The following is a 26,159-nucleotide window of genomic DNA, read 5'->3' on the forward strand; positions in this document are numbered from 1 at the left end:
CTTTATATTGCAAACCAGAGTAATTTACCTAAAACACAAATATGATCACAACAAGCCTCAACTTAAAATCTTGCAACGGTTCTCTGTTCCCTACAGAGCATAGTTAAGGCTTCTTGGAATAGGCCTCCTCCACAACCTAGCCCCAGCGGTATTCAAGGAATACCGCTGTATTCCTTGAAACTTTCAAATTGCCCTTTATATTCGATGGCCAAAATTCTCGCGGTTCTGGCAGATCCCACCTTGTTTCACCTCTTAGTGCCTTTGCTTATGCTGGTTTACCTGCAATTCCATTACCACCCTCTCCACCTGAGTAAAGGTCGTATGCCTTCAAAACAACTCAGGCATCAGAAAGCTCTCCCTGAATCTCCAGGCGGACTATGTTAAGTAATCTTAGTTGCCTGTACCATATTATCTAATCTATGAATTGGTCCTTCTCTGCCTCTAGATTGTAAATTCCTTGGGAGTAGAGGTAGCACCTTTGCAGCCTCGGTAGTTAATTTTGCCTATAAAGCCAGCAGGTGTGAATGGAAGGGGGCGGCGTATGGAGCTTTGTCTGAGGCGTTGATAGGTGGAACCATGGAAGGAGGCAGAGCCTCGGACTGGAAAGCAAGGCGAGCAGCTTGTGTGAGATGAGGCTTTGTGAATGGACGAGGAGAAAAGGGGAGGTGTGACTTTAACTTCTTGGCCACAAGACACCTCACAATGAGGTGGGGAGAGGGAGTGCTAACGCACTGGGGAAGCGCTAGGAGGGAAGAATTACTTACAAGACGGGTTAGGAGCCCCAGAGGATTTTTCGAGAAGGAGACATTTACTTGTGCAGGATTTTGGAAGACGAGCTACCTACCTCCCGTCGTCCGTCTTTGGTCAGCCAGTTGGGGGAGACATGCTCCCGCCCCTCTAGCCCGAGAGACCGCGCAGCGACTGCGACCGCGCGCGGCTGCGCACGCCCTCAAGCCCGCCCTTTCCGGCCGACTCTTGCGGGGCGTGGCTGTGCTGGCAAGATGGCGGCGCCCGAGAAAATGGTGATTCCGGAGAAACTAAGGTGAGCTGGGTTGGGGGAGATGAGCTGACAACAAAAGGGGACGGAGCGGACCGAGGCTGGGATGAAGGCTATGCAGGCAGGAAGGCAAGGGGAGCTGGGCGAAGCAGATGAGCCACCGCGGCAGCTCGATCCCTTCCCTGGACGCGCCCCGGACTGTCCGCGGGCATCTGTAGGCTCAGGGAGGCGAGGAAGGGTACAGGTGATGGGATGGAGAAGGCCTGCCGTCTGCGCATGGGATGGCGAGGTGATGGTAAAAGCATGCTCTGTAATTAAAACACGGGAAGCAAGGTTTCACTTTCGAGCACCCAAACGAGTTCCTGTCACTGGGCGCGGAGGAGCGGGGAGGCTCAGGCAGCGTTGCAGGTGCGGCCACTGACGCTGGAGTGTGTTTGTGTCTTGTTTTTCCAGCCACAAAAAGTACAGGGCCGCCCTGAAGAAGGAGAAACGAAAGAAACGTCGGCAGGAACTCGCTCGACTGAGAGACTCAGGTAATGGACTCATCCTGTTTTCTGTGTATGAAACTGCTCCCACGACTCCCGTCCTAACTTGAGGCCCCAGTGTCAGAAGGAAGCCAAGTACCGTATCCGAAAAAGAATTGCTGTGGCCACGGCCTCTCAAAAAGTTGTGTTAGACCCATGTCAGAAACAATGTTAACGTAGTCAAGGGTGGGGGGGGGGGAAGTCACGGTGAATCATCACCCACTGATTACGTGTTAAGTATTTATGAAGCATCTAATATTACAGGTGCTAATATTACAGGTATCTAATATTACGAATTATAGCAGCTAGCACAGCCTTTGCACATAGTAAGTATTCGGTGAATATTTTTCTTTGTAAACCAGCAGGAGTCGAGGGTTTTAGACACTTTGCAAGTTTTTCTTAAACTTCACTAACATGAGAGACCCCTTGTTGACATTATTTAAATATATATGCATAAAATTAGTTGTGAAACTTACTTGACTTATAAAGCAATATACTTACAAATCACAAAACCAAGTGAAATTATACAATTATACATCCAGTAAAATTCATATCTACCTATTTTTTTTTTTTTTTTGGCTGCAAGTCGTAAAATGTGAGGTCTTACTTCCCTGACCAGGATTGAACCAGCGTCCCCTGCAGTGGAAGCTCAGAGTCTTAACCACTGGACGGCCAGGGAAGTCCCCATATCTACATTAATGTAATGTTAGGGATGATGGGAAATAGACGCTCACAACGTGAATATGGTACTGAGTGGAGTTTGGAATGCCACTACTACTGTTGCCCTGTGGTTACTTATCACTTTTTTTTTCCTATTAAAATACTGTGGAACCTTCATCTGTACTGGTGGTGGTGTCATTTGGCCTTCATGGCAGAATCTAACATTTGTATATTAAACCTACCTGTTTAATGAACTTAGTGGTAAAGTTGTATAGTGTAGTTATAAATGCAGATGGAAGCACTGAAATCACGCAGGAGTACTGAGTTATAATGGTTACCATCCACATTAGCCAGAATATACCTGTTAAATTATCCTAGACAATTCTTGAAGTCCACAGACTCAAGGAACCAGGATTCTCAGGCCTTGAGAAAATAGCCATGGAGGTTTTACTTACCATTGGAGTTACCCTGTAACTGTTTCAGCAGCAATACTTGGGATATTTAGAATGGAAGGGGCAGTGCGTTGCCCTGCAGCCTGTATTAGCATCTCTTTTTTATTCGTTCAAAACTGGCCCGCTAGAGGCAGGATAAAGCATCAGGGATAAAAGGAAAAACAGGTTAGGTTGGTGTTATTGATGCCCTTAGTGATTCCCCACCCTCCTTAAAGTTTTCAGCTTCCTTACTTTGTTAACCTGTTTTCTTGTAACATGCCCCCACTTTTTAAAAGTCTTCGTTTTCTTTACATATTTTAAATCCAACATATTTCATTGATTTTTTATTCCCCTTTAACTTTGTAAAGTGCATTTGGAGTGAGCCTCTGTGAATAGGCAGGTGGATGTGTGCTTTGGCAGTTTAGTCAATTGAAGGATGCAGCTCGCTGGTCTGCTCGTGATTATATATGGCTAATGGCAGATCCAAGACTAAGCGCTTGTCTCTGGATGGCTGCTCCTGCTTTGGCCTACTCCAACTCACAGTTCTTTACTTAGTGGTGCTTCATGAATACTGTGGTCTACCAAATACTGCTGTGGGTTGTAGCACATGTTGGATGGGCAAACATTACCCAGAAGGCTAGAATATAGAAATATTCTGTAAGAATTGCTATAAGAGTGAGTTGGCAAGTGATTGGTAGAAATTTCTGGAGTATCAACCTCTCTGTTACAGGTAGCCTCTTTAGCCCCCAGTTCTACTTGAAATAATCTGAAACGAGCTGCATTATCAGAAATTAAGGTAACATGAAGGATAAAAAGCAAGTTGCAAAATTGTAGCATGATTCCATATACAGTTACATGTGTAATACAGTTAGATACACACTTGACCCTTAAACAACATGGGTTTTGAACTGCGCAGGTCCACTTATATGTGGATTTTTTTCAATAGTAAATACTGTTGTACTACATGGTCTGCAGTTGGTTGAATCCAAGGATGCAGAACCACAGATACAGAGGAACCATGGATGTGGAGAGCCGACTCTAAGTTATACATGGATTTTCAACTGCGTGGAGGGCCAGTGCCCATTAACCACTGCATTGTTCAAGAGTCAGCTGTATTGTGATTATCTAGGACTGGGTGAGCCTTTGGTTAGACCTATACTTAATATATGTGACAGACAATATCTTTTTCCTTTTAGCCTGAGATCTTCTGTTATATTTCCTTAAGATCACTTCAGTTTTCCTCCTTTTTTTTCCTCAAATTTAAATTCTGAGTAGAGGAGGATATAAATTTTTATTATATTAAAACTTATTTTCCCATGTTTTTATTTTGAAAATGGTCCATTGTACAGAAAGTTGAAAAAATGATTCAATAAACATCCATGAACCCTTCGCCTAGATTTGTCAATTGTTAACATTTTGCCTTACTTTCTCTCTATATATAGATAGATAGATACATACATATGTACAAATTTTTTCTGAACCCTTTGCATATCAGTTGCATATACATACCCCTTACCCCTAAATACTTCAGCCTGCACCTCTTAAGAATAAGGACCATAATACTAAACAAATAAAGGAACATTAATTCAGTCATATGATATATAGGCCATATTTAAACTTTCCCAATTCAAGTTTGATTATTTTGAAAAGCTCAAGCCAGTTGTCTTGTGGAATGCCCTGCATTCTAGATTAGTCTGTCTTCTCCTGATTAGCTTCAGGTTACACTCTATAGCAAAATACTACAAAGCTGATGCTGTATAGCTCTCGTTGCATACATCAGGGGGCCTCTCATGTCAAGTTGTTCCACTCCTAATGATGCAAAGTGTGGTCTAAGTGTTGCCAATCAGATGGCTCCATTGTAAAAGATGTTTCTGCCTTTGTAATTAGTACTCATCTGAGGGCTGATATTTTGAGATAGTGTAAATAAATATCCTCTTCCCAAATAAATATCCTCTTCCTACAGTGGGGTGCAGAAGTGAGGACTTTTCTACTTAAGTCTTTCTACATTTTTCAGTTCCCATTCTTCTATACAGGTGGATGTTCCCTCCCACACCTCACCATCTTTTGGGGTATCACTATGGAACCATCAATACATTTTTTAAGTTTAATGTGTTATCTACTACCATTATTGTTCTTTTCAATGTTCACGTTGTTCCAATTTGGGCGATTGGGGCCCTTTATTATTAGAAAGTTTTAAAAACAGGTTTGTACCATAATTGTAAAGATGAAAAATTGTATATAATTTTTTTCCTGAATTATTGACCAAGGTTTTGTAATATACAGATAGTATACTAAAACATTTACATTCCTTCAGGACTCTCACAGAAGGAGGAGGAGGAGGAGACAGCAGCGGATGCTTTTATTGAAGAACAACGACGAGAAGAAGAGAGGCTGTTGGAGAGAGAGAGGTCAGCACTGATTGAAGCGCTTCCTGCGAACCCAGTTATTTTACTTGAATATCCTAAGTCTTCACTAACTAGGACGGGTCTTCTTTATACAATCTTATACAAAATAGGTCTTATAAAATACCCTGGATAAACTGTTTAAACCTCTAGCTGATGGGCTGAAAAAAGATATTGTCTTTAAAAAAAAAAAAAAAAGTATTATTCACTCTTTTTGCTCATTGGTAAATGTTTTTGAAAAAAAATCCAAATAATTAAGAAGTGTAAACAGTGAAAGGGCTTCAATAAACTCAACACACCAAAGATAGCCCCAGTAAGAAGGTAAGAAAGAAACTGTAGATGTACTGTATATGTATATTTCTATCATGGGATGATATTTATACATATTTTTCTATAAATTGCTTTTTTCGCTATATAGGACATTTATTTCAGTGTTGGTGCAGAGATCTAATTCAACCATTTCAATAGCAACACAGTATCCATTGTATGACTGGCATAATTTATTTTCTGTTCATAATTTATAGTTCTCTACTGATGGACATTCAGGTTATTTACTATTAAATAACATTCACTTACCATGTACTATTAATTTACTCTTATTTACTATTAATTTATTATTATTTTACATTCAGGCTTTTTACTATTATAAAAAAGTTGCGGTGAGTATCCATGATTATAAATCCATGGTAATCGTCCTATTATTTCCTTAGGAAAATGCCTAGAGGAGAAGTACACGTAAAAGGTAGGTGGGCAGGTAGAAAGGGCATCCAGATTGCAGTTTGCAGCCTTTCCAAGAGTGAATCAAGGTGCCCATCTCTCCGCACCTTCACTCACACTAGGCATTATCAATTCTTAAAACTCCTTTAGTGAAAAGTTATACTTCATTGTTTCAAATGTACATTTAAAAAAATTTTTTTATTATAGTTGATTTACAATGTTGCATTAGTTTCTGCTGTACAGCAAAGTGTATCAGTTATACATATACATATATCCACTCTTTTTTAGATTATTTTCCCATATAGGCCATTACAGAGTATTGAGAAGAGTTCAGATGTACACTTCTTAATTAGTAGGATTGAGTATCTTTTTATATATTATCTATTTGTAGCTTGCTTAGGTCTTGCACCTTTCTCTTTTGGGATTCATTTTTTTTAAATTTTTTGTGTAAGCAATGTTATTACTTGATTAAGGATATTAATCCTTTATCTGTCATGTGTGTGATGTATATTTTTCTCATTTGTCATCAGTCCTAAGTTGGCTTATGGTGTTACTCACATAATTTGATCTCCATGTCATCAATTTCATCATGATATCTGGCCTTGATGTCTGACTTCAAAAGGCCGCCCCCATCCCAAGATGACAAAAATATTCTGCTCTTTTTCTCTTTTGGTATTTTTCAGGGAGTAGTTTATTTTTTTTTCCCCAGGTGGTACACAATAATATGAATCTGCTTAATGCTACTCGACTGTACACTTAAATGGTTAAAATGGTAAATTTTATGGTATGTATACTTTGCCACAATAAAAAATAAATAAATAATTTTTTAAAGGAGAAAAAACTATATAGATCCTATCTACCTATTTAGTGTGTTCACTGGAAATGTTGCTTCTTTTCTTGTAATTAATTCCTGTTACCCACCTAAGCACATAAATAGGTGGAAATATCAAAATGCTGAAAAAAAAAAAAAAAAGTAGTAATGATTGGGAACAGGGAGTTGGATTCAGCCAGATCTGCATTGCAGTCCTGGCCCTGCTACTTACTAGCTGTGTTCAAGTTGCTTAATCTCTCTAAGCTTCAATTTTCTCGCCTTAAATATGGGCATAAACAGGGACTTCCCTGGTGGTCTAGTGGTTAGGACTCCACGCTTCCACTGCAGGGGGCACAGGTTTGATCCCTGGTTGGAGAACTAAGATCTCCCATGCTGCATGATGCAGCCAAAAAAAAAAAAAAAAAACATCAATCATAGTACCTACAGCATAGAATTGGGGAGATTAAATGAGATTAATGAGGTGGTAAGTGTATAGCGCTTAACGTAGTGTGAGCAGATAGGAGGTGCTGTAATATCTCTGGTTGTTCTTACTACTAGAGATTTCTGTAATGATAAAGATGATATGTGTAGCATGAAATAGGGAAGTCATTTTTTTTTGCTTTCCCATTTACTTAGATGCTTCTTTTAAATCACATACACGTGTCTTTGTGTTCCCTTGATTTTTGTTTATTCCTATACGAGTTGCATAATACTTTATTGTTGAAAAGCAGGAAAATTATTTGAAAATACTGAATGGCTTTATGTACTACTTAAAAGCAGGTGTATAGTGTCAAAGGTAAACAGAGCCGGACATTAAAGTGCAGGAACAGACTTTATTCAGTAACTCCTGACAGTAGGGGAAGAGTTGAGCTCCATTCTGGTTTGTGCAGAGGCGATCTGGGCTTTTAAAAGGGAGAATGAGGAAAGTGAACAGTACCAGGAGTTGGTCCCTGTGAAGGTGACCAGGAAGCTGTGTTCGTTAGTGGGCAGTTAGGGAAGTTAGGGCTTTATCCTCCCACAGAGACTGGGAGCCAGAGGCCTCATCCTTCTTAATGAATGCATTTCCCAGGAATGGCTCTCAGGCCCTTGAGAGAGACCCTTATGAGCTGTAAGAGACACATATTCATAATTACGAGCCCTTTTGAGTAATGCTCTAGGAGAGGGAAGGCAGAGGCCTATTATCAGGTGTTGGCTAGAGCAAACAGTCCATTTTCTAGGCAGCATTGAGTTTTCTCAGGCAGGCATTTTAATGTGTCTTGGGGGGTGGGAGGTGATGGGGTCATCCTAGGGACACAGCCTTATGCTGCTAAAAGCCATGCTAGAGTTTGCTCAAGTCTCTTAGTGCAGGGGGTTGACAGAGTTATGTGCTCAGAGTTCTAGAGTTCTCAGTATTATATCCAAGTTATTAAGTTCTAAAGTTTGTAACATTTTACTTTTTTGTGGTCTTAAGTATATATACACTTTGGTTCAGTTTATTTACAATGAATATCTTCCTCAAAAGATTCATGAATCAGAGTTCTGCACACTGAAACATCTACATATACTCTATGACATACACAGGAACGTTGACATATGCAACATGCCAGTCTCTACTATGGCTAAAAGATGGGTTCCTAGAATCTGTAGTTGGAAATGGAATACTTTTTCCCATCAAGTATTTGAAATTGTGGTTGGGTCCCCAGACTAGACATAAAACCTTATTTAACTCCTAATGTCCCTGAAGTAATATAGAACAATTTCTCATATTTCATTTTCCTTTTACAAATTCAGTGGGAAAATGCAGTCTAGGTTTTAAACACTTAATCGGCTAATAAACTTTTGAAATATAACCCATCTTTAAGTTGGAAACTTGTGGTATTGGATATCTGAGACACCATTTTAAGATAAGATCACTCTTTATAATTGGTCATTTCTAAAAATAAACTAGACACCCACTAATCTGTTTTTGTAACTCCTTGTCATCTTTTCTTAAAACCTGTAGCTTTCTTTATTTTAAGGACACGATCACGATGTAGTTCTATTTTTCTTCTCTCAGCAGTTAGGTGCTTGGGGCAAACCACAGGAGTCTCTCAACTGTAAAGAGTAGCAGTCCAAGGGTTTACAGCAGGAGATGCCAGGTTTTTATCGTGCTGCAGTCCTGCGATGGGCACTTTCAAAATGCATAGAACAGGAAGGGTAATACTTTCTGAATGTGAAAAGCTGGATGTTACTCACTTTATTGGCACCTACACATCACTGTGGTCAACCTAAAGGGAAAGCTAGAGTGTCATTGTTTTGTGTAAGGATGTTACAGATAGGAAACGTAGAAGTAGTGATTTTATGCTGTCACCCTCTAGGAGGATAGTTGCTAAAATGTAGTGCTTTTCCAATATCACTAATCATCTCCTGATCCTCTTACCCCCACTTAACTGCTTTCTAGAAAATATCTTTCATGATACTTTCATCATTCCCAATATGTCATTTGCTATCATATATGTGTGTGGATGTATTTGTAGATTAGTGCCCATTCCTTTTATTTGATCACGTCGTTACATCAATAGGCAAAAATTACATGAGGAGTGGTTGCTGCGGGAACAGAAGGCGCAAGAAGAATTCAGAATAAAGAAGGAAAAGGAAGAGGCAGCTAGAAAACGGCAGGAAGAACAAGAGGTATGGTATTAATCAGATAACCAGTTAACCAAAACGACTCTCATTGAGTTACATACCTTGAACTTTAAAAATCCGGATATTATCCATTTTACCAGTGTTAAAGTTTTTCATTTATTTGCCCCATGTGTGAAATGTTGTAAAAAAGCGAGTCTGAAAAAAAATTACCTTTCTTCTTTCTTTTTTCCTCCGTAAAGAGAAAGTTAAAGGAAGAATGGGAAGAACAGCAGAGAAAAGAGAGAGAAGAGGAGCAGCAGAAGCTACAGGAGAAGAAAGAAAGAGAGGTGATTCCCGTCACAGGAGGATGAACGCAATGCGTATCCTCTTAGTGAGCGGATGGGGCGGGTGCTGGGCTTGAAGGGTAAGCTATAGGCATGTCAGGTTGGGACTTGGTTTTTTCTTTAGAAAGAGTCATGTTTTTAGTTTGGATATACACTAGCGTTTCCTTATGATGCTCTTCTTTGGGTGGGTGCTGTGGCAGACGCCTTAAATGAAGGTTTTTCTTCAACTCCGCCTATCTTACTCTCTATACCAGGGATTGGCCAACTTTTTCTGTAAAGAGCCAGAGTGAACATTTTAGGCTTTATGGTCTGTATGGTCTTTGTTGAAAACGTCCAACTCGGCCAGTGTCCCGTGAAAGCAGCCATAGGTAACACGAAAATGAAGGGTGTGGCCATGTTCTAGTAAAACCTTACTGTTTTATTGATTAAAAACAGGCAGCTGGCCCCTGCCTTACACTTTGTACCACTCTAGAGCAAATGGTGTTCTTCGGAGGTTTTGTTGTATATGGGTTGACTTACTTAGAGAATACTATTTTGTATAGTTTCCACCTTTGTTTGATTCATAAGAGACTTCACTGCTTTGGACGTGTCGGCAAGAACTAATAGGTTGAAAGAAATCAGAAACTCAAATATTGAGGGATGAGGAAATATTTTTTGTTATTAAATCTTGACTTCCTTTCTAACTTGTGCTATAAAGGCAATTGTAGCTAACCTATAGTTGCTCACACACAAAAAAAGTATCTATAAGGTATATGTATATATCTTCTATATCTTCCAGGATTGTTTTTAAAGATTGCTTTGGTCTGTTTTGCTGCTGCTCCTTAACAGTGTATTTATTTAAAGATACCACAGCTCATCTTTCCTTGACTGATTCATCAGGATGTATCTTTTCTGTGATAATGCTATGTTTGAATAGCATAAAACTGGGTAATCACCAGATCATGGGGAAAAATGCATTTGTTTACATCCTGGTCATGATGGGATAGAAGCAACCTTTGTTTCTTTTGTCTCTGGCCATCAGTTAATTCCAGTGCAAATTTTAAACACCCTTATTTGAGTACTGCTTTCCAGATGAGGCAAGATCATGCTAAGTTTTTAGGGGGCAGGAAAATTGTTTGGAGCTTGTCATTTTTTTAATAGAGAGTAATAAATTCCCATTTTAACAGTGGAATGTTCTTCAATTGAGGTCTTTCTGGCACCAGATAAAAGCTAACGCTTTTGTTTCAAAGGAAGTCTGGTGAGACATTAAGGAGAAGTGGGTAAAATGAAGTCGATTCTAAGCATATATAAAGGGACCTGCATTTTGTGTTTCTCCTGTGAGCTAGATGCTTCTCTGGGGGTTGGAGATAGGGCAGCGAAAAAGATCTGTACTCATTGAGTTCGGTTTCTAGATGGCGGAACTGAATATAAGCAAGCAAAAAAGATCATTTTAAGTGCTCTAAGGTAATGTTAAGTGGTATAAAGGAATAAAGCATTAAAAAAAAAAAGAAAGAAAGCAGAATGTCATGTGACAGAGTGATTGGGGTAGGAAAGTACTTCTTTCGATTGCCTGTCAAGGAAGACTTCTCCAAGGAGGAGCCGATGTGTGAGCTGACGCCTGAATGCAGAGATCTCAGAGAGAAGGGCTCCAGGCAGAGGGGGGAGGCCTTGAGCGTGCAGCTGAAAGGAGGTCAGGGTGCCTGAATCCTAGAGACCAAAGGAAAGAGCGGCAGGGGTGGGGAGGAAGTCAGGAGGGTAGGCAGGGTCATTCATGTAAGGCCTCCTGGGTGGGAAGGAGGAGTTAGGATTTTACCTAAAGTGTCATGGGAAGCCATTAAAGGGTTTTTAATCAGGGAGTGACTTCATCTAATTTATATCTTTACCTTTAACAGATCATTCTAACTTTTGTGTATAGAATGGGGGGTGGGGGTGGGGAGTGGTGACCAAGGAGGTAAGAGTGGATATATGGTGACCAGTTAGAAGGCTGCTGTTGCAGACAGGACGTGATGGTGGTTTGGATGTCAGTACTGCTTAATACAGAGAAGTACAGAGATTTGGGGTGAGTCGCGGCACAGTCAGCGGAACTCTAGCTGGTAGGCTGAATGGACGAGGAAGGGAATTCAAGTCATACTTCTAGCTTTTTAGTTTGAGCAGGTGGTCAGATGGCAACACCGTTTACTGAGATGGGGCATTTAGATGGGCGAAGGGTAGGGAAGAGTAAGGTTCGTTTTGAGCACGTCAAGTTACTGCGGACCCTTACGTGGCCAGGAAGAGTTAATCAAGTAAGCAGCTAGACATATGAGTCTTCTATGTAATGCTTTAAGGAGCTAGGGAAGAGAAGTCTGTCGAACATAATTTAAAACTTATTTAAATGCCAAGGAGGTCAAAATTTACTGGCATATTGCAGGACTGACTTTGCCTTATCGGAATGTTTGAGATTTTTCATCAATCCCAGTTGCTGCTGTTCATGTCATAATGTAGCGTCTGTTAAATGTCTGTGATGTTTCAGCTAGCATTGTCTTTTATGATATTCACTAATACCTCATCTTAAAAACTAGAATGTGGAATATATGTTCAAATCTACTAAATACTATTACTGAAATTATTAGAAGACTGTGTTTTGCGATGTGTGCTGTTAAATGTCCTAGTTGAATGAAGATTCTCAGCTATATGTCTTTTGAAAGCTTTTCAGAAGATCTATGCTGTAGAAAGCAAATTAGAACCTGAAGCCTTTTGTGTGCGTAAGTTTTTTTAAAATTGTGACACATGAGATTCTTAACCAGAGAAACCAGATGTGACTTACCTGACTTTGAGGTTTTCATTAGTCCTATGTTTGCACCATTTGTAGGAAGCTGTGCAGAAGATGCTGGAGCAGGCTGAAAATGAGGTATTTTCAAAACCTTTCATTAAGAATTTGAGACCGATGAACATTTCTTTAAAAACAATACTTCCAATGATGTTAATTTCGTGGTAAGCTACTTAGATCCTGTCTGAATGTGGGAATCACCTGTGTGGCTCTGTGCTTTGTACAGCAGCAACAACAAAAATTGAACTGATGAACAAAAGCAAAGATCACCCTGGTGGACTGGACTTGTTTATAGTCCTTAAAGTGTGTGTAACCAGCATCACACACTCTTACGCCCAGATGGATGGTTCAACTTGATTCACAGTAACTTAGATTGCTCTCACGGGGTGGTTCGCTAAGAAGTCCTTCGACCCTTTTCGGAATGGATGGACAGAAGGGAAGCCTGGGTGACTGCTCCTGGTAGCCATAGTGATGCCTGATGATGGGCAGTGACTGGGAGCCAGGAGAGACATATAGCCCCTGGCTCACGACAGTTGTTTGTAGAGTCTAGATTGTGTGACACAACTTGAATGTGTATATTCTTACATGAATCTGTTTTTATTTTTGACCAAAATATTTGAATACCTTTTAAACATTTACTTCTTCATGGATTTTTAACACCAAGTAAAGTCATGGTTATTTTTAACAGTTGGAAAATGGCACCACATGGCAAAATCCAGAACCACCCATGGAATTAAGAATAATGGAAAAAGATCGAGCCAATTGTCCATTCTACAGTAAAACAGGAGCTTGCAGATTTGGAGACAGGTAACCAGTTTTGCTTTATTGTGTCAGAGTTAAGTGACTCAAAATGTTGAGGTTTTTGAGTTGGCACGGGCTGGAGTTTGAAATGTTCACAGGCAGGCGTCTGCTGCATTCTTGCTGCTGCTCCAGTTCCCCCAGCTGAGCATCCCCTGCTCCCTCCACACCCCATACCTCTTCTGTGGGTGGGCTTAGTCCAGTTCTCTGGCAGGGCTTCCTTTGCATTCCTCCCACAGCTATCTGAAAACCTTTTGCTTTTATTTTCTTCCTGCACTTGTATTAGTCCACATGGGACAACTGGGATGGGGAGATAATCTATTTCAAAAGACTGGAGCAGTCTGGCTTTATTTTTTGAATGGCAAACACTGTACACAAAAGAGGCTTTAAAAACTGGCATGCCCAAAGGGATATCTGTGAAAGACAGGATCCGAGTGAGTAGAGGAAAATTCTAATGTGCGTTCTCAGTCTGCTCTGATTCAGGAACAGACACCAGGTTCAACATCTGGCTTTAGCGGCTGTCAAGGTGGGAAAGTTACTTAAGCCCTCTATGCCTTAGTTCCCTCACCTGTAAAATGGGGATTAAAAGCAGTACCCCTCTTCTAAGGCGGCTGTGAGTGAACGCAGGGAAAGCAGGGAGAACATGGCAGGCCCATGGCAAGTTCTGAGTGTTTGCTCGTATTTTCATTTTGTTACTGTTGCCCTTATTCTCTGAGACACTCTGGTTCCCTCCCTCTTTTGGATCAGTGATTTTAAAACAAGACATTCATGTGGAAAACTAAGTGTTGATGTTTTCATTCATTTAACAAATATTTAAATACCAACTGTATGCCAGGCAATGGTGAGTTTTATAATTTGGCTTGTTTATGAATGAACAGCTTAAAGTAGATAAATAATTCATAATGGTGAATAAATCCATCTGAGGCAAAATCTAATTATTACTTTTCATTCTGCAGAAGAAAAGATCTAATTATATCTTAGTGTCCTATTCATCATAAAAAGGGATATGAATAGGCAAATTCATATGTATTTAATGAGAAACTGTGTGTTGTCTCTCATGTTTATTTTATTCATAAAATTATCCATGCTGTTTTATTTCCTTCTTTGAAAATATGATCCTTCTCTAGCTTTCTCTTTCTTTTTTAATTTAAGCCCTCACATCATTTTACATTTTTTAAGAACAGTGGTTCTCAATGCTGGATGCACACTAGAATCATTTAGAAAGCTTGAAAAAAATTATTTCCTACCTCAAATTGAGTAAATCAGAGTTTCTGAGACTTGGGCACCCGAATTTCTGAAATGTGCTCAGGTGTTTCTGATGTGCCCAGGATTGAGAGTCACTAATGTAGGATTTGTGACTCCTCTTATATTTTATAGCTGGGATTGTATATGCCCAGAATATCTGTGAAAGGATTCACAGGATCCGGCCAACAGTGAAAGTCTCCTCTTGAGGAACTGGGAACTAAGGAGGGGAGAAAGACTTTACCCCCCTTCGTATCCTTAGAAGTGTTTCCCAAATGTATGTTTGATTTCATCAAAATAGTAATAATTGATTGATGTAAAACATCCCCCACCAAAGAAAAAATGTACAGTGAATTACCTTTGAAAGACAGTTGAGGCTCAGTGTGAGTTCACCTTTGCATTGGCGGAGGTGGGGTAGGGGTGGGGGATTGAACCAAATTGTATGTAAGGTTTCCCAGCTGCAGGAGTCCTCAATTATGATATGTCTCTAACATTTCCCTAAATGTGAAGACTTGTGGTCATCGGATTCTGGAGTCTTCTGTTGGGCATAAGTGAGAGAAGGGGAGATGTCCTAAGTGGTTCCAGGAAATCAGTTGACAGTACTTATTTGTGAAAAGGGGAATGGACTGTCATGCTCTCAAAACCCATCCCTGAGAGCCATTTCAAGGAAATACTGACGGTGGTCAGATTAGTTTGTGAACCTTTCTTAATATATTCACAGGCATGCGAAATTTCACCATCACAACTATCAAAAAAAAAGTACGAGAGCGATTTGGGTATTTGCATGATTCAAGTGATCAGTTGTGAAATAAGATTCCATGAAACCAGCAGTTACAAAATCCAGCACCATCCCTTCAAACAAAGATACTGCTCCCCTTTCACAGAGAGCCCCAGTGACTTGCTCCAGATCATACAACTGTTCTTTTCTGTTAAGGTCTGTCACATCATCAAGCACTCCCATAGCTAAGCATTTCTTTGGTTGCTTTGTTTTTGTAATTAGTACGAGTTTGATTCTAGAACCTTTCTGCACTTGGAGTCACAGCTTTGAGGGGAGTTCAATTTTTTTTTTTTTTTTTTTTGGTCCTAAAAGAACATAATCACTGATGAAAAGTAAAATTTATTAATCAGAGTAGTTATTTATACCTCACTTGTTTCCAGAAGTGACTTAAAGAAGGCTCACAGGGCTTCCCTGGTGGCACAGTGGTTAAGAATCCGCCTGCCAATGCAGGGGACACGGGTTAGATCCCTGGCCTGGGAAGGTCCCACATGCCGCGGAGCAACTAAGCCCGTGCGCCACAACTACTGAGCCTGAGCTCTAGAGCCCACAAGGCACAACTACTGAGGCCACGTGCCACAACTACTGAAGCGTGCACGCCTAGAGCCCGTGCTCCGCAACAAGAGAAGCCACCGCAATGAGAAGCCAGCGCACCGCAACAAAGACTAGCCCCCGCTCACCGCAACAAGAGAAAGCCCGCACACAGCAACGAAGAACCAGCACAGCCACAAATAAATAAATAAATAAATTTATAAAAAATAAAATAAAGAAGGCTCACAATCTACTACACTAAGATTAATAAAATAAAAGAAATTGAAAGCAAGGAAAGGAGAAGAAAGTGAGTTATTGTGAACGTACAGTACATTTGGCTTTGGAGTTGTATCCATCCCAGGCAGAAATGAGCTATGTAGTTCTTACCAAAAAGGAAATGAGTGGGATCTCTGGAAAGACAAAGATTTTCCAGGCATCAGAGTGTAAATGTTCCTCCCATGGAATACTGTATAAAGACATTGAGTAGGAAGGTGGGCAGTAACTTTGATAGATGGTTTATTAACAGTTGCATATGTAATTTTCATGAGAATATTTCTCACAAAGACCTTCGGTAAATAATCACAGCCTACCTTCTGCATGTAGTTTGATTCGATAAAGGACAAAGGTAGTGGGTGCCTGGAGTGCTCCCCTGAAAAAAGAAAAAGAGGCGTAGGCAGTTAGCCCTACCTGAGGGGGCATGTGGAGACCCATGCCATTTATTGGCTGTCCTTTGGTTAAGGTAATGTCCAACTACATGATTTTGTGGCAGTCTTACTGGATTCAAGGATCTGAGTAAATAGCATGGCCTAAACCAGGAGTCCCCAAACATGGCTAACCTTCAGGACCAGGTGGGGAGTTACTCTGAAAACATGGGTTCCCCACTCTTTGAGTCTGAACAGATGGTCTAGGGGAGGACCTGAGAAATCTCAGTTCTTCCCAGGTGATTCTGAGAATCACATGGGTTTGGTACCACAACTTTAGACTGCCTTCCCAAATATCTCTTGTCTTAGCTGACTTTTCAGTAGAACCTGTAGGGCTGGCCTTAAATACACTCAGATTATATGGACTATCTCTAGGCCAAGTGGGATTTTTCCCTAGATGGGGACTTTGGCACTGTTCCAAAACTCACAAATGTTCACTTGACATCCTGGGTACTAGAGCCAAGTTCATTCAGATATGATAATCCCATGAGAATTTTAACCTTGTTAAATTGGTTTCTCCTTTAATTCTGTAGGTGCTTCATACTTGTAAAATTCTGGTTCTGCTAACACTGCCAACCAGGTTGAATCCTCGTTCTTTTTTCTGTGGGTATTTGTCCTTGGGAAGATGGATCTCATTACAAGGTCTCTGACTGAATAATCTAGGAGGGTCCTTTGAAAAATAGAAAATTTCACTTTAATGAACACAGATTGCACGTTTCTGAGCTGGGCATGGTGTATGCGGGGCATTCTGTGTGCGTTGTCTCACTAGGTGTACAGATGTATGTTACAGACAATGGAAAGTGAGCATGAGTTAAACATTTATTCATTTCAGGGCCATTGTATTTTTCTGACACCTGCCTTGTTTTTCAACTTTTTTTCTTCCAAAGTTCTGGGGATGTTTTTCTAAAATTTTTGTTTTAACTAATTTTTTTTTTTTTTAACTAATTTTTAAACTAGAAATTTAATCAGGAAAATTTTGACGATTTGGAATCTTAAGCTGCATTTTTTCCCTTCATTTTACTTAAGGAGAAGGAAGTAAATAAGAAAGTAAACTCATATAAAAGATTTTTTAAAAAAATTACTCAGTTAAACCCGGTCCAGTTTAAGCTATGAAAAGAAAATTGTTCTTCACAACGGTTAACCTCCTTCATTAAAGACAAATTCCTTACATTTAGCACATCATATAACACACAGGCAGTAGACTGTCGATTAGCTCGGATCTCTGGGATCTTCTCTCCCCAGCCATGTGACCTGGGTACGTGTGCTTCTCTAGGCCTCACTTTCTTTCTTTCAAAGTGGAGAAAATACTAGCCCTGGCTGTCCTAACAGGTTGCAAGGATCAGAAAAAGAATATAAAAATGCCATGAAAACTATGAAATGCGTTCCATTTAGCTGAAACTCTCAGAATACCGTTCTCTAAGTGTCGGGTTTGTGGGCGATTGTATGGAACCAGGATTGCACTGTTCTCACCTTGTCCGGAGTCCCATGCTTGGTGTCTGTGCGCCTTTCATCACGGTCCGTCATGCCCACGCATCTCCTCTTTCCCTGTGCTTCCACATGTGTAAGGCTTCCTGAACTTCAGTAAAAGGCAGCTGAATGGCATCTGAACTTGGAAATAATTCCTGACCTTACATTTTAATGAGACCCAATATATTGGTCAGTTTTAGAACAGTTTTTGTTTTTTTTTAAATGCTGGATACTATTTTTTTAATAAATTTATTTATTTAATTTTTTTTTTATTTTTGGTTGCGTTGGGTCTTTGTTGCTGCGCACGGGCCTCCTCTAGTAGCGGCGAGCGGGGGCTACTCTTCGTTGCGGTGCACGGGCTTCTCATTGCGGTGGCTTCTCTTGTTGCGGAGCTCGGGCTCTTGGCGTGCGGGCTTCAGTAGTTGTGGCACGTGGGCTCAGTAGTTGTGGCTTGCGGGCTCTAGAGCGCAGGCTCAGTAGTTGTGGTGCACGGGCGTAGTTGCTCCACGGCATGTGGGATCTTCCCAGACCAGGGCTCGAACCTATGTCCCCTGCATTGGCAGGTGGATTCTTAACCACTGCACCACCAGGGAAGCCCTTAGAACAGTTTTAAGTGTTGAAATTTAAAGTCTGAATGGGGTTTATCATCTTACAGTTCAGTTGAAACAGCTAAGTTGCTTCAGTCTTTATCTCACAGTTTAAAGCAAGCCTTTTGTGTGTAATTTCTCACCATTGGAATGCTGAAGTTTTTCCTTCATACGCAGGTGTTCACGTAAGCACAATTTCCCGGCATCAAGTCCCACCCTTCTTATTAAAAGCATGTTTATGACATTTGGGATGGAGCAGTGCAGAAGGGACGACTATGACCCCGACGCAAGTCTGGAGTACAGCGAAGAGGAAACCTACCAGCAGTTCCTGGACTTCTATGACGACGTGCTCCCCGAGTTCAAGAACGTGGGGAAAGTGATCCAGTTCAAGGTGGGCACATGCAGTGCGTGTGGAGGACGGGACTAGTTCGCCTCCCTCTGAAGCACCAGATGGGATGGGAAAGCGAGGGCACAGGCTCTCCGCCTGGGTGGGACGTGTGCTGTGGTGCAGGGCCTGGCGTCATGTTGGAAGGAAATGTTAATTCTTTTCTCTCCCTCTCCATCCACCTCATTGCCAATACGGTAGAGGTACTACTTGAAATCTTAAACAGGTACTAGCATGACATTTCCTGGGTTCTGAGGTTTTGATGGGAAAAGATATTGCATCCATTCAGTACCTTTATGGTCCCATTCTTTTGCAGCCTGTGAATTCTCTGCATAAGGTCCTCTGCAGATAGGTATCCAAGCGTTCACTTAGGGGCTGCGTATGATGCGGAATGCCCTCCCTCCCGTGGTCGGTCTCCCCTAGAGCCATGGAGAGCAGAGTGTGACAATCCTCTACTTACTCCACCTACCGAGGTGGTTGATTTGTTGTTACTGTATTGTGTTGATGGTGCCTGCTTGCAGCTTCCACCCAAGGTGCACGTTCTTTCTTCTGGAGCTACCCAAGGACATAAACCTTGATTCCTTTTCCTTTTTTATTTTTACTTTGTTTTTATTCACTGGATACTCTCAATACGGAACATAGTGTTCCCAGAGTCATGGTTTGTGATGCAGCATAGGGGGTAAAAGAAGTGTTCAGATTACAGAGTTATTTTAAAACATTCCTTAAAGCAAGCGTGAAGTCAGGTGTAATGGCTGCTGCTCCTGGGCCCAGTGGTCAAATCGTAACACGGTGAAGCCTCCTGCTGTCTGCGATTCGATCAGATCCGAGCCTGAATGATTTTGTTATGTTAGGATGGGGGAAATGGCCCATAATTTGGAAAGAGATAGGAATTAAGCTGTGAGTTTTTTCTGCTAGTTGGAAATGACAGTGGAAAGTTGGAATAGCCAAGAAACAGAGTAACTGCGGCCCTCGTGAAATTCAAGGCTATCCTTCTTTCTACTGATTTCAAGATTTTAAAAAATTCTTTCAGAATTTCTCTTCCCCCTTTACCTTTTCTTTCTGTTGCATGCACTTTCCCGTCTTCACAGTACTTCTAAGTGCCTGGCCACAGACGACTCGGTGCCACGTGAGAAGCACCGCTGAGGAGCTGGTGTGGTGACTAGCCGTGGGCTCTTTGCCTCTTTGTGCCTTCTCCTCATCCCGAAAGGGCGAGGACTGGACTACATCAGTGTTTTCCCTCATGGGGTCCCTACATCATACTGCTTCTGGGAAGTCAGTGCTGGAGCTGCTTTCAGCACCTCAGGCTGCTTAATGGAAATCACCCCCATTATCTGCGACAGGCCGTACCTACTAACCATGGGTTTTTTTTTTTTCCTTTTTTTGAGAATTCTGTCAGCCAGGCTCATGCTAATCACATTGGCAGTTATAAATGGAAAGCTGTTTAATAAATTTTTAGTAGAAAAATTTCCAAAACATCAAATTCATCATGGAAAATTAATACCAGGTCTTTGGGAACCACGGGCTTAAATGATCTCTAAGGGCCCTGGTGCGGCTGACGTGGCCTCCTGAGGCCTTTCAGTCTTCCTTCTCTCTCTCTCTCTCTCTCTCTCTCTCCTTTTTTTTTTTTAAAGATTTCGAGAGGCATGTGGGATCTTAGCTCCCTGACTCCCTGACCAGGGATCAAACCCGCACCCCCTGCATTGGAAGGCGGAAGGCAAAGTCTTAACCACTGGCCCACCAGGGAAGTCCCCAGTCTTCCTTCTTTTTTTTATAAATTTATCTATTTATTTATTTTATTTTTGGCTGCGTTGGCCTTTGTTGCTGCGCACAGGCTTTCTCTAGTTGCAGTGAGCGGGGGCTACTCTTCGTTGCGGTGCGTGGGCTTCTTGTTGCAGTGGCTTCTCTTGTTGCGGAGCACGGGCTGTAGGTGCGCGGGCTCAGTAGTTGTGGCTCGTGGGCTCTAGAGCACAGGCTCAGTAGTTGTGGCGCACGGGCTTAGTTGCTCCACAGCATGTGGGATCTTCCTGGACCAGGGCTCGAACCCGTGTCCCCTGCCTTGGCAGGCGGATTCTTAACCACTGCGCCACTAGGGAAACCCCCCCACCCCAGTCTTCCTTCTAAGGATGGTGTCAGTCAGTACTGTCAGTCAGTACGCATCCTGCCTCTCTTGGGATGCTCTAATAAAAATACTCTGCAACTAAGTTGTAAAATTATATTGATAGATTCATTTTGAAAAGAAATGCTAAACATTAGTATGAATATTTGAGGACCTTTTTATACCGTTATGTAAAACGAAATCAGATTTGTCATTTTTTAAGACAAATGGTCAATGTTCAACCTCGCTAGTAATGGGAACAGTGCATATTAAAATGAGATGTTATTCATACCCATCGGGAAAAAAATTATGAATTCTAATATCAAGCATGGGCGAGGTTGTGTAAATTAGTAAAACCACTTTAGAGAGCAGTTTGTCAGTACCTAGTGAGGTTGAAAGTACATGGAACCTACAAATCAGCATACTACTTCCGGTCATGCACACTAGACAAAGTCCTACTGCCCAGAGACGCATTCAGGCATGCTGACTGCATCACTGTTTGTTGATGAAAAATTGGAAGCACCTTGGATATGCATCATTAGAGGAGTGGATAAATAAATTTGATAATTTGATATAGCCAGTATTCAGTAGTTTAAAATGAGTCATTAAGTTTACATGATTACATCTTGAAAAAAGGATGTGAAATAAATATTATTTATATAAAATTTTAAAATGTACAAAGCCATACTGTATATTGTTTATCAATATATATATGTGCTTCTTAGCATATATGTACATAAATATGTGTATATACCCATATGTACATAACAGACATACACTTCTTTGTATGTCTATACATAATATATGTATATATTTTATGGCACACATATGATATATGTGTATATGCCTGTCTGTGTGTATGTATGGCTGTGGGTGTTGTGTCCGTGTAGATAGGGGTGTGTGTGTGTGTGTGTGTGTGTTTGGAATGTGAAGGATACACCCAACCTCAGGATAGTGTTCACCTATGTGGTGGAGGAGGGAGAAGAATAGGATGGAAAGGCTTCAACTGGGTCTTTCATGTTTTATGTATTTAAACATTCTCAGTCAAAAATGGAAAATGTTAGTGTTAAATCTGGGTGGTGTATATAGGGGCTGATTTCTAGTCTCTATTTTTTTTTTCTTTTTTTAAAATAGTCTCTGTATCTTTATGCACGTGTGAAATATTTCATATCTTTGGACAAAAAAGTCAGGATCAACAGGGATCAGGTATTTGGGGCCTGCAGCACTACTATCTGCTCAAGTATGCCTTAAATAGACGTGAGAGTGGGGTAGTATCTTAATTTTGGAATCTTTGATTGATAACAACTTTTGGTAATGTTGGCCTGGACAAAAAATGCATTTGATGACTGGAGGGCTTCTTTTCCTTAGGTTTTTGTCTTGTTTTTTTTTTTTTTTTTTAATTTATTTATTTATGGCTGTGTTGGGTCTTCGTTTCTGTGCGAGGGCTTTCTCTAGTTGCGGCAAGCGGGGGCCGCTCTTCATCGCGGTGCGCGGGCCTCTCACTATCGCGGCCTCTCTTGTCGCGGAGCACAGGCTCCAGACGCGCAGGCTCAGTAGTTGTGGCTCACAGGCCTAGTTGCTCCGCGGCATGTGGGATCTTCCCGGACCAGGGCTCGAACCCGTGTCCCCTGCATTGGCAGGCAGACTCTCAACAACTGCGCCACCAGGGAAGCCCTGTTTGTTTTTTAATGATGCAATTCTTCATTGCTCCTTAGGTCAGCTGCAACTGGGAACCTCATCTGAGGGGCAATGTGTATGTTCAATATCAATCGTAAGTATTCTGAACATAAACATCTTCACGTTTGTCACAATATAGTGTTGTGATTACATTGACATCTGGGATTTTTCCACTGAATACATAGCTTTCATATGCATGGTATTTTTAAAAATGTATATATTAAGAGCTGACCTAGAAATATGGAAGGGATTAGAAAATTATACATTTGTATTTCATTCTTCGTATACTTAGAGAGTTTTAAATTTTTTGCAATATAGTTAATTTTTTACTTATATAATTTTAAAATTAAAACACAAACTGAAAAGGGGTAACTAGAATAGAGAACCCCAAATAAAAGCCCCAAATAATTTCGGTGTGCATTTGGCCCGCTAAGAGAGCAAGCAGTTAGTGTGTTGTTTCTGCTCCTCTTGCTGTTTGCCTGTGCCGCCATGGCTAATGGGATAAATTAACCATTGTATTGCATAATAGGAAGGACAGCGATCTGAGCTGAGAAGGAACAGGCACTGACAATGGAAAACACTTCTGCATTTTTAATGGTCCAATCTTTTGGTTTAAGAAGCTTTGACTCAAGTCGATTTCCTTGCATCAAAACCTCTGGGAGGGTTAGTAAAAAAAACTAAACAACAAAAGGGTTCCTGAATAAATTGTGAGCTTCAGGACCTTGAATGCTGTAACGAGGACTCCCTAGGTAGCACAAAAGCAGTGAACTAGGTGGTCCTACAGTAAACAAATACAAGGGTTAATTAACAATAGGGTTAATTTGCGTATTAGAAAGTTACTCTAAAGTGCATCCTTTAATTTGTGGTTTAAAGGGAAGAAGAATGCCAAGCAGCCCTTTCTCTGTTTAATGGACGGTGGTACGCAGGACGACAGCTTCAGTGCGAATTCTGCCCAGTGACCCGATGGAAAATGGCAATTTGTGGTAAAATACAATATGACTTTTTTCCCCACTGTTCCACTGTCATATAAAGGGATAGTCTTAGGAAAAAAACCAACCTTTTAAAGGTGTGAAGCACAGCTTTTGCCTCACCTGGTAGATGAGCAGAGATCATTATATAAAGTACATCACATTTTAGACCTGTAACCGACCTTGTGGGTCACTTTATGGATGAGGTGACTGGGGTCACAATGTATAGGTGACAAAGTTGGTGCTCGAAGTCCTGGGCTCTGCAGGAAGCCTGAGAAGTTGTGTCTATCAGAGACACCGCCTCCTGAATGCAGTCTCAGAAGTGTTTTCTATTCATTGGCTCCTCACTTGAGCTGGGTTTTTTTCCCATCTTTATCCCTAATGAACCTTCTGTCATCTTTGCCACCTAAAACATTACCTATGACACTTCCTGCCTTATTGAAATACAAGCTTTTGTGTCATAAAGATTGATTATAGCTGTAGAACCTGGTCAGGGCACATTCAGGCGGGCTGACTCATCAGGCAGTGGCTGCCAAATCAGGAAATGAGTCAGTCCTTTGAGTAGCTGGCAATTTTGAAGGGCTCGTTCTGTTTTGATTTCTATCAGATGGTCTTTGCTGAACCATTTCTTATTGAAGTGTTCCGGGAGCTACGAGAGGAGCTGCCCGTGCCTTAGGGGACCACTTCCCTTACCCTTTGCTTTGCTTTGCTTTGCTTTATACTCACCTGCTTAAAACCTCTTATTTCAAAATCTATAATTTATAAAGTCTGAATCTTCGGCAACCCGGTCTTAATGGATGCTCTCACTTAAAAACCATTTATTTGAAGGGAGAAAAAAAAGGAATTTAGAATTCCTTGCTTTGGCAAACCAGAAGAACCATTATGCCTGATTTAAAGACTGGGGTGCTGTAAGAGATGGGTCTGTTTTCTCCATTTCAGTGAGGCGCTTCTGAGTGTGACTTTGACTCCCCCAAAGCAGGAGACTATTTATTTCACTTGTTATTTTTTAAATAACAGCTTTATTTTTCCTAGTAACTAATGAGCATTTTGTCGTGTCCTTATTATTGGATTATTGGCCACTGTATATCATCTTTGGACAGATGTCTGTTCAGATGCTTTGCCCATTTTTCATTAGGTTATATGTCTTATTGAGTTGTAAGAGTTCTTGAGATATTCTACAGACAGGTCCCTTATCGCAGATATGATTTGCAAATATTTTCTCCCATTATGTGGGTTATCTTTTCACACTGATGTTGTCCTTTGAAGCACAAAAATTTTAAATTTTGAGGCAGTCCGATTTTTCTATTTTTTTCTTTTTTTGCTTGTGCTTTTGGTGCCATATCTAAGAATCCATTGCTTACCCCATGTCACGAAGATTTACTTGTATGTTTTCCTCAAAGAGTTTTATAGTTTCATAGCTTACGTTTAGGACTCTGATCCATGTTGACTGACTTTTTGTATATAGTGTGTGGTATGGAGGTATTTCACTTTTAACTCTTTTACATATTTAGGGAATTTACCGCTTTTAAAAAAGTTTGAAAATCCCCAAAAGATCTCTAAATTGTTCAAGTAGATTTCACCTTTGACAAAAATCTTCCATGTTAAAAGCACCTGGTAAATTTAAAGCATTAGGCCAGTGTTTATCATCTTGAAGTATAAGAAAATACAGGATCTTTTACTTATAATAGGTTCTTTCTTTTGGTCAGTGCTTTGGTCCTCCCACCACCGTGCCCTCAAAGCATGTTGCCAGGGGGACTCCCAGGGCTGGTTCTTCAGTGTTAATTAGGGATCTACATTGTCAGTCAGCAGGATGGTAAAACCCTAGAAAAAATAATGTGGTCGCCATTGGTTCGGTTGCACTCCACACCATAATCCAGTAGGGGAACGGGGCATTCTGGTTAATTAAAAGTTCTGATCTGTTACTTTTCACAGTGCCCTTTGTTAGAGCATTGAATATTTTTGAAATTCGGGGAACCCAAACTATGACATCAATGTACGTAAGGAGAAAATAGTCCTATCACAAGCGAACATCAGAAATGTACCTTCTGAAAAGGATGAAGTGCCAGCAGTAAATGCCGTTTCCTCACTGTGCCACTGCAGGTTTATTTGAAATACAGCAGTGTCCAAGAGGGAAACACTGCAACTTTCTTCACGTGTTCAGAAATCCCAACAATGAATTTTGGGAAGCGAATCGAGACATGTACCTGTCTCCGGATCGGACTGGCTCCTGCTTCAGTAAGAACTCAGAGAGGAGGGAGCGGCTGGGCCGCCACGACGACTACTACAGTAGGCCACGGAGGAGGAGGAGCCCCGGGCCGGCCCACTCCTACAAGAGGAACGGGGAGGCCGAGAGGAGGAGGAGGAGGAGGAGGAGCCACGGGGGCAAGAAATCTCACAAGCACACGTCCAAAAGCCGGGAGAGGCACAGTTCCCGAAGCAGAGGAAGAAAAAGGGGCCGCAGCCGTGGCCGGGGCAGCCGCAGCCGCCGGAGCCGCAGCCGGAGCTCCTCCAGGTCCAGGAGCCGCGGCAGGAGGACGTCGGGGAGCCGAGACTGAACTCTGCAGAGTCCCAAATCCAAATAAACTTACCATGTCCTTCAGTGATTGTACACCTTATTTGTTATGGCGGCTGCGTAGTTGGATAGAGGGCTCTCAGCTCATGTGGGTTAGCAAGTCTGGC

General features: G+C 41.3%; 1 protein-coding gene across 1 annotated transcript; it reads left to right on the forward strand.

Annotated features, from left to right (window-relative positions):
* The first annotated feature begins 723 nt into the window (after positions 1–723).
* ZRSR2 (zinc finger CCCH-type, RNA binding motif and serine/arginine rich 2) lies at positions 724–26,079 on the forward strand. Its single transcript, XM_059910111.1, has 11 exons — positions 724–1,042; positions 1,451–1,530; positions 4,927–5,020; positions 9,083–9,191; positions 9,386–9,472; positions 12,297–12,335; positions 12,943–13,061; positions 18,533–18,746; positions 22,551–22,606; positions 23,386–23,495; positions 25,581–26,079. The coding sequence occupies exons 1-11, from the start codon at positions 1,002–1,004 to the stop codon at positions 26,033–26,035; spliced, it is 1,404 nt and encodes a 467-aa protein (XP_059766094.1). The 5' UTR covers positions 724–1,001; the 3' UTR covers positions 26,036–26,079.
* The last annotated feature ends 80 nt before the right edge of the window (positions 26,080–26,159 follow it).

The sequence above is a fragment of the Balaenoptera ricei genome, chromosome X (genome assembly GCF_028023285.1).
Source record: "Balaenoptera ricei isolate mBalRic1 chromosome X, mBalRic1.hap2, whole genome shotgun sequence".
NCBI lineage: Eukaryota > Metazoa > Chordata > Mammalia > Artiodactyla > Balaenopteridae > Balaenoptera > Balaenoptera ricei.

Bases quoted from the DNA above. Each gene is read 5' to 3' on its own strand.
- ZRSR2 (XM_059910111.1), top strand. From the start codon at position 1,002: ATGGCGGCGCCCGAGAAAATGGTGATTCCGGAGAAACTAAG. The intron at 9,192-9,385 runs GTATGGTATTAA...TCCTCCGTAAAG, and splicing joins AACGGCAGGAAGAACAAGAG to AGAAAGTTAAAGGAAGAATG. The intron at 13,062-18,532 runs GTAACCAGTTTT...CTTCATACGCAG, and splicing joins GCTTGCAGATTTGGAGACAG to GTGTTCACGTAAGCACAATT.